Source organism: Pinus tabuliformis, chromosome 9 (assembly GCF_031772625.1).
Source record: "Pinus tabuliformis cultivar Carrire ecotype Pingquan chromosome 9, CPIR1, whole genome shotgun sequence".
Classification (NCBI taxonomy): Eukaryota; Viridiplantae; Streptophyta; class Pinopsida; order Pinales; family Pinaceae; genus Pinus; species Pinus tabuliformis.
In genome coordinates this window covers 1,628,278,159-1,628,287,274 of record NC_142307.1, presented here as the reverse complement: position 1 = coordinate 1,628,287,274, position 9,116 = coordinate 1,628,278,159, and the positions used below count along the sequence as shown (strand labels likewise).

At 39.7% G+C, this 9,116-nt stretch overlaps 1 protein-coding gene across 1 annotated transcript; it reads right to left on the bottom strand.

Annotated features, from left to right (window-relative positions):
- Positions 1-7,350: 7,350 nt before the first annotated feature.
- Positions 7,351-7,917, bottom strand: LOC149155056 (uncharacterized). The gene has a single exon (XM_089444303.1). It carries the CDS (start codon positions 7,915-7,917, stop codon positions 7,351-7,353), a length of 567 nt encoding a protein of 188 aa, XP_089300429.1.
- Between the last annotated feature and the right edge of the window lie 1,199 nt (positions 7,918-9,116).

Here is a 9,116-nt window from a genome sequence, read left to right as displayed (position 1 = left end):
GGAAGCCAACGGCGAAAGGGGGCAACCATGCATCATTTGGCAAAAATCCACACACTGCACCTTCCAAACCTAAATCTCCATGTGTCATTTGCAAAGGAGACCAATATCATCGAGATTGTCCTTGCATCCCACGGATCTTAAGAGACTGGTCTCCCCGCTTGCACAATCTGGTGTCTTCAAACTCTGACGATCATGTTGAGAGCACACCATCAACTAGTGAAAACGAAGTCAATAGAAATAATGGAAGATCTAAATTTCCTTGTAGACTGTGTGAAGGCGATCATGTCCTCCACTGTTTTCCTTTCCTAGACAAAGCTAAAAGAGTCTTGGATAACTGTCTTGCTTCACCGCAACAACTTCCTCCTGGATACAAGAAACTCTTGCCAAGTCCATCGCTATTTGAAAATCCGACTAACATGCCTTTGTTGTGGATCAAAGCACCTATCATTGAAGATAAACCCTCTGAGTCCACATTGGACCAAAGTCAATAGGTCGAGACGACAGTTGACCCAGTCTTGTCTTCAGAAGGTCTATCTTCGGATGATACAGTCTCCAAAGAGAATGAGAACGACACTGTTCAAATTCTTTTTGTTAACATAGAATCCGATGAACATGGGGGAAATCTACCCGTTCGTTTACCATAGGAAGAAAGTTCATCAGAGATTCATCTGGCCGTTTATTCGGTCCCTCCTGCAAGAAATCTAGTTGTTTCCTTCGATTAGAATCTACTAGGGAGACCCCGCCTACCGTCTAATGTACCATTCCAAATCATAGTACAAGCTTACAGAATGATCATTTTTGGTACTATCATAGATGAAGGGGCTTCTGTGAGTATCATTTCCTCAACTGCTTGGAAAGTGCTTGGTTCGCCATCGCTTTTGCCTGAGATTCGAAATCTATCAGGCTTCAATAAAGGAACTAGTCGACCATTAAGGATCCTTCCAAATTTGTCTATAACTTTGAGAAGTAAAATCGTTCATCTAAATGTGATGGTAGTCCAACGGCCGCTAGATTACAATCTACTGCTTGGGCGTGACTACACTTACAGCATGGGAGCTATTGTTTCTTCACTCTTTCAGGTGATGTGTTTCTCGTATGAAGGAAGAATGGTCCAGCTCGTAGACTAGCTTTCATTCCTCGGTTCAAACATGGCTACTAGTCAAATGCCATCCCTAAATGGTCTTTTTGTGCAAGGAATGTCTCATCAATCTCCAGTCCGTCCATCTGATGAGCACGAGTGATTCGGTGAATGTGACTAAACCCAGGGGGCATGTGCCCTGGCCTGCTTCGACAGGAAAACCCAGATATAAGATGTGTTTCCTTCTAGGATATATGACCGATCTGAAACACCTGTCCATTTAGGAAACTAGGATCACTTTGGAAATATCATTTCCTCGTCGAAGGTTATGTGATTGGCACTGACAACATTCACCTTTGTCAATTTTGATGGACAAAGCCAAAGAAGTGTTTTGTCTGCTACGCGGATGGAACAATCTTTCTAATGCAAGAACTTCCATATGGTAACCTAGAAACTTTACTCTTCTTTATACCTAGGGGCATGCAAACCTTTTTTATGCAAGTGAAAAGTGACTAGCGTAACTCTAATCCCGTAATTTTTACTAACTTCAATTTCTTAAGTTAGGTGATTGGTCTGATCAACCATTCACCTTTGCAAGGGCCAAATGGCACTGGCAAAGTAAAGGAGATTGTTTCCCACTGAGAGACTATCCTACCTAACCTTAGTAGTTCTTTAACCCCTAGGACAGTAGTTGGTCATTCCTAGCTTGCATACAAAAGGCTCCAGAGCAAAGTTGTGCATGGGGCAAGCTCCCTAAAAAATGAACCTACTGATGAGAGACATCCTTATTATATGACTGGCACGAGCAGGTTTACGCGAAGTTCAAGCTCGTTAAAAAATAAACCTAGCAATGAGCATATGTTCCCCCAGAGTTCAAGCTCATTAAAAAATGAACCCACCTTCGGTAAATAACCTTTGCGATTGCATAGCTATCAGCTTTTGAACCTTGGTCGTGTTCTTACCATCACCTCCACTCTTTTTTAGCCGATCATATGCCTCCATTTGATTTTTTACCCTTTTGAGGAATAGCTACCACGAATGATTCTATTAGCCACCTTCTTTACACTACCATGATTGAAAACCTGGAACCAGTTGATATCCAAAAACATCACTCATTCCTCAAAAAACGAGTCTCCTTTAAGCTCATTTTAGACTCGTAAAATATCAAAATATTGCAGAGCAATTGGCCTCTCCAACTCGTTAAAGTCATTGGAAGTGCCATCCCTCCTCTATATTTTAATCTTTTTGGACATGAGGGACCATTACACAAAATATCGAGCGCTTGTCTTTTTCGGCTCGTTAAAACTATCGAAAGTCATCCCTTTCGTATTATTTTATACTTTTTCAGAATTAAGGGATTATATTATGAAAAATGACTGCTAGAGTTTCCTTTCCATCTCTTTTCAGACTCTCTAAAATTGAAAAGGACCGAGTTATCTTTGTTGTTAAACTCGTTAAAAAAATAGCGACAAACTTGTCCATGCAGACAAGAGTGAGTTTCATTGTCACTAAGCTCACTAAAACATAGCGACAGGTTTACCCAAAGGGAAAATTATAGAGCAAGCATATGTTATCCTCCTCAAGCTTGGAAAAAATAAAGAGGTACTAGTCAGCAATGACTGGAGAAAAAGGGAAGAAAACTTGAATAACTTCATTGGTAGCAGGTCGCTCTTAAACATGACACTTTCCTTCCATCACCATGATTGAGTCGGGTTGGGTTATTCCGTTCACTGGTCATATCACCATTGGTCCTCTATGCCATCCATTTTGGGGTTAATGCTACCAATCCATTCCAGTGTCGCCGATATGTTCAAGAGAAGTTGCTCAGACAATTCACCGACCCAGCTAACGCCTCATCCGCTGTAATACCTTAACGCTCCATTCTTTTATGACTGCCACCTTGAACCTTGTATCATCAGATCGTTTTCACCTCCACAAAAATCATTTGCTCTATTCCATGTCGTAGATGTGGGATTCATTAAGGCCCTCCTACGATGGGTCACTTCTTGTCGACATCAGCTCATTATCCAAGAAGTCGACTTAGGAACAACCCTTTCAGTACTTTGAAGCTTGCATGCCTCAATGGAAAGTTTCTCACTTCCGGCGACAGGTTTACATCAATGACCTTCAACTGAAAGATTTTGCGTGGTGTTCGACATCGATTCATATATTCACACCACATGAATTGTATTGTAGTACCTTGAGGGTCATCATCATTATCGGTGATTCCTCTCCTGCCTGTTAACAGCTTACATCATTGGCTGGTAATCAAGTGATGTCTTTCCATGTTCGACATCAGAACATCTTTTCACATGGATCGACTTGTAGTTTGGGTGAAGATTGAACGAGTTAGAAGACCCCGAATCTAGTTTCATCCATCTAGGCTACGATATATTCAGGAAAATAAAGAAATCAAATGTACATCGTAGCTTCACAAATAATCATCCAAGCAAAGGGATGATGACTCTACCAGAATCATCAGTCTACCACACAGACGATTGTCTTTCCTATGTATATGAGAATGAATTTATAATGTTGAGCATGGGAATGCCCGCCTCCGCTAGATCATGAAAATATTATGAAGATAATGTATTATATTGTATCTTATTACAGGCCACCTTCCAGTTCGAAAAACCTCAGATCCTCATGATAAAGCATTTCACCCGACATCTGAAGATTTACGACCTCATTCTTTAGGGGGCAACTGTTATAGACATATTTGGGCACTGCAACCCAAATCACATATGTCAATAAACCAAGGGCTCTAAAACCCCTAAAAGTGTTGTTTCATACCCTAAATGATCAAGGTCAACTGATTGCATCATTTCCCAGAAGTTCTCCCTGAAAAACTCCTCAGAACTGGTCAAAATTGGACCATACAGACTGCTCCATGCTAAGGGTGTGATGCATCTCACCTGCTACACACAAAGGGTGTGATGCATACTAAAAATCCCTTCTGTAGGGTCTGATGAGCGAGAGCAGACAAATGGCAGAGGTAGTTTTCTAGGTGGAAACTCAAAGAATCTTCTAGAAACTGCTCATATGACACTTGCCTCTCTGAATTTGCCCAGGGATGAGCAAGAGACCATGAAATATCCAAGTGGAACCAAGAACTATCAGTGAAATGACACTAATCAAAATCCTAGAAGCTGACTCACTCTCCTGCAAACATCTATATATGGATCCCTCATCCTAGAGATCCAAGAGGTTGGAATTTTGTAATTTGTAAGGAAGTGCTATTGGTTTCTCTTTGAGACATTGTATTGTTGGGTGATCTTGCTTTTTATGAGCTGAATAGGGCTTTCATGCTGGGAGGATGATGCTAGATCAGACAACTTTGTTGTAATCCTCTCTTCTACTACTTCTATTAATAAAGCTATTTGAGCTTTCCTCCATATACTTGTATATCTCTGAATCTTGTATTTATATATGCATTTGGTATGGTTAATGTACATCTAATCCTATATTGTTTATGGTTATAGATATCTATGCTTTGATGGTATTTTGCTGCTTTGACTCTACATGTGTTCTTTGAAGTGGGACAAGTGAGAAAGGAGTGGTGAAATCTCTATCAAGGGAGAGAGGAAACAAGCAAGGAGACTAGCGAAAGACTGAGGTTGGTACTCTCTGCTTCTCTCTCATCTATCTCTCATAAAGGAAAACACAAGTAACTTTGGTTTGTTTATTTCTAAGATAGCTGCCCGTCTTAGTGGGACTAGTAGCTCTGAATGGACACTAGTTTTCTCGATAACACTTATACCCCCTTCCTTAGGTACGTACATTCTCCCTTGGAATCTCAATAGCCCATCTAGTTCAAGGACATATCCTTCAAACTTTGGTTCTATCTTTTTCCCATTCTGGATAGCTGAGATGAATTTTAGATACCAACTATCTTCAAAGAGTTTCTCCAATATCCGCACCTTTAAATTTACCTTTAAGGCTAGTAGGGAGAAGGTTTGTGGCCTCCTGCTTATTGCATCCGCCACTACATTCTCCTTTCCCTTGATGTATGAGATTTCAAAATCATACTCACTCATGAATTCGCTCCATCTCCTTTGTTTGGCATTCAAATCCCTTTGAGTGAAGAGATGCTTCAGGCTTTGATGATCCATTCTTAACTCAAATCTTCTCCCAATGAGGTAGTGTCTCCATAGCTTCAAGGCTAACATCACTGCTACTAATTCTAAGTCGTGGGTAGCATATAACTCTTCATGCTTCTTCAATTTTCTAGAAGCGTAAGCTATTACTCCGCCTTCTTGCATCAATATTTCACCCAATCCTTGTGCCAAAGCATCAGTGCAGACATTGAAGTCTTTTCTCATGTCTGGTACTTGAAGGATCAGTGCACTAGTTAGTAACCTCTTCAGCTCTATGAATGCAGTGTCACATTCATTTGTCCATTCATACCTAACCCCCTTTCATTGTAATGTGGTGATGGGTTTTGCAATCCTTGAAAACCCTTCCACAAACCTGCGATAATACCCAGCTAGCCCCATAAAACTACGTACCTCATGGGAATTTTTTGGTATTTTCCAATCCATTATGGCCTTCACCTTTTCCAGGTCAACTGAAATCCCTTCTCCTGAAATGATGTGCCCAAGGTAATGGACTTTCTTCTGAAAGAAGGAACATTTTGACAATTTCCCATACAATTGATTTTCCCTTAAACAAGTCAATACTACCCTTAGGTGCTTTTAATGCTCCTTTTCATCCTTGGAATATATAAGAATGTCATCAAGAAAGACTTGCATGAATTGGTCCAAATACTTCCTGAACACACCTTTCATGAGGCTCATGAATACCATTGGTGCATTTGTTAAACCGAATGGAACAACTACGAACTCATAGTGCCCAAACCAAGTTTGAAATTCAATTTTTTAAATGTCCCCCTCCTCTATCCTCAATTGGTGGTACCCACATCATAGATCAATTTTTGAGAAGACTACTGCCCCATTCATTTGATCAAATAAGTCATCTATTCGAGGTATTGGATACTTATTCTTTATCATGGCTTTGTTTAAGTCTCTATAATCTATGCATAGCCACAAGGAACCATCCTTCTTCTTGACAAAAATTACTGTTGCACCCCAAGGTGAAATACTAGGTCTGATCAATCCCAAGTCTAAGAGCTCCTTTAACTGCATCTGCAACTGACAAAGCTTTGGATTTTTCATCCTATAAGGTGTCTTAGATATTGGTTCTACACCTGGTTTCAGATCAATGGTGAAATCAATCTCTCTTACAAGAGGTAGTCTAGGCAATTCCTCTGGAAAAACATCCTTGAATTCTGCCAAGACTGGATGTTGATCCAGTGAAGGTCTTTTCTGGTCACTTACAGTCTTGACTAAATATAGTTTGCAACCTTGTCTGAGACAACATTTTACCTTCATCATGGATATGAATCGTAGGGACACTTCCCTCTTGATTCCAAAAATCTCAATTGGCCTACCTTCATCATCTAAACAGATCACCTTTTTCTTGAAACAATCTACCAAAGCTCGATGAGCTTCTAGCCAGTCCCGTCAAATAATTACATCATATGTTCCCAATGTTGTGACGTATGCCTTCAACTTAGTCATGCACACCCCGAGGTTTACTTGACATTGGTAAACACTAGGCCCTACTGCTTGTTTTATTCTAGAAGCCATCTCAACTTGTTTAAAGTCATTGTGCTCATAGGCTACCATCCCACATTTTTCTAATGCAACTGGTGAAATGAAACTATCTATAGCACCAGAGTCAAACAAAATTTTAACTTTTACTTTTTTTATCATACCCAAGGTTTCTACCACGGCAGACTGGTGTTCAACTTGCTAATTGTCAACTGCTGCATAGATTCAGTGGTGGCTACCTACTCTCCCCATTGGTTCCTTTCCCTCTCTTTTGTTGTTACCAGTTTGAAACTTAGGGTAGTCCTGCTGGTAATGAGGTCCTCTGCATCCCCAACAAGTGATGTGTGGTGGAACTTGAACCGAATGTTGTGGAGTTATTTGGAAAGAGTTTCTTCCCCTGGAACCCCTGCCCCCACTTGTTGCTCCTAGCGTATGACTTTGATTTGTACGTGCCCTTGAAGCTGTGGGTGAAGCTACACTAGAAACCATTGAAATCCCTACTGTTGGTGTCCTAGGTATAACCTTGTTTCCATATCATGGTGGCCTTCGACTTCCTCCCCTTGGGAAGGTACGAGGGGCCTCCCCCATAAACCCTGGTTGGCATGGAAAGATGGCTCTGCCTTCACCCTTTAAGTCTAGGTGTTCTTTGACATAACGAGCCTATTCTACAACTTCTGCAACTGAGGATGGTTTCCACATCCGCACCATTTCCCTAATCTTAGGTCTCAATCCATACATAAAATGATCCGCTTGGCGCTGGTCAATATCCATGTAGGATACATACTTAACCAATTCCATAAATCTAATTTCATATTCTTCTACACTACGACCTCTCTGTATTAAGGCATGGAAAGATCCTACCTGCTGTTCTTCATAATACGCTGGCAGGTACTTTTTCCTGAACCTATCCTCAAATAATTCCCAAGTAAATGCGTCTGGAGTGAGGTGTAGTTGACTCTCCAAGTTACCCCAGCAATTCATAGCACTATCTCTGAGTTGGAATATTGCTATTTTGGCTTTGGAATTAGAATTGTAATCCCTTATTGCAAAACACCTTCCCATCCCCTCTAACCAGGCTTCTGCACGCTTGCTGGCACGACCTCCTGCAAATTTTGGGAGCTTAATCTTCTGGAGCTCCCTAGTAATGTCCTCAAATGGAGGTTTTCTATCATAGTCTCTAGATCCCTTGGGGTTCCCTAACCATGATGAAGGGTTTTCCCCTTCCATTTCATTTGTTTCGCGACCTCTTAAGGTTTCATTAATTGCTTCCAGGGAACACAGGATGGGAGTCAATTATAGTGAAGGTAATTTGAAGGAGGTCCTTGTGAAGACTCTCCGGGCCCTTGGTTCCTTCACATCCTCACCATTTTGATTTGTTCAAAATCTGCATGATATCTAAGACTTATTAGCACTATTCCTAGCATTTCCTACCACACTCTAGATAGTCCATAGAGAACCCTAAGCAATAGAGCAATTCAAGTTATGCCACTATGTAAGTGATCACTATAGCTCACCTATGACTCACTATTTTCGAGCCAAATCTTTTGATAAGAACAATGAACCATTTATACTGCAATGTGACTTGTTGCCATGTATAACTTTGTTGCCTAAAGTTGTGGATGTTATGATCTAAGTTGTCCATAATATTTATCTAATATTTGATATACATGCCTTGTACATAAATGTTTTCTATGTTTCATTTTCATTTTATCTTAATTGAGTTGATATAGGCTAATATGAACAAACAAACAAACAAAATACATGAGCATGACATTGTGGTTCCAATTTTTATATGATGTAAGGTTCGGTTCTACATAATGGCTTCATGAAAATCCTTATATTTAATAGCTCATTTTTTTTTTCTATTTTAACACTTAAAACATGATTAACATTAATATTAAAGGAACATTACTTCCTATCTTAACGCCTAATAAATAATTAATATTGATAATAAAAAAAGAATATTACTTTGATTTTTTTGGCTGAGTTTACAAAAAGAGGTGACAAAATTAAAACACTGAAGCAACAAATCACCAGAAATAAATATTTATAGCCTCTTCTAAACACTCTTAAGCCCTTACTAAATTGGTCATGTGCCAGATAAAACTTATAGGTATAAAATGCTCATTTATCATCATTGTGCCAGAAATATAGCAAGAGAAAGAATCCATTAACAGGGCAAAAACGAATGAGAGTGTAAGAGAAGCAAATCCAATGCAAATTATACATCAAATTTAGTCTTCATTAGTATGAAACAGGTGTTAATTTTACAACCAACAACTAGTTAAAATCTACACAGAAGTTGACTATTGGTCATTCAAGTGATTCAAATAAGTATGTCCAGATACAACTGTGATCTGCCCAGAATCTTAGGAAAGTTTAAACTATACCATGTTTCCAAATCAGAGGTGAAACAAAGAGCTAAA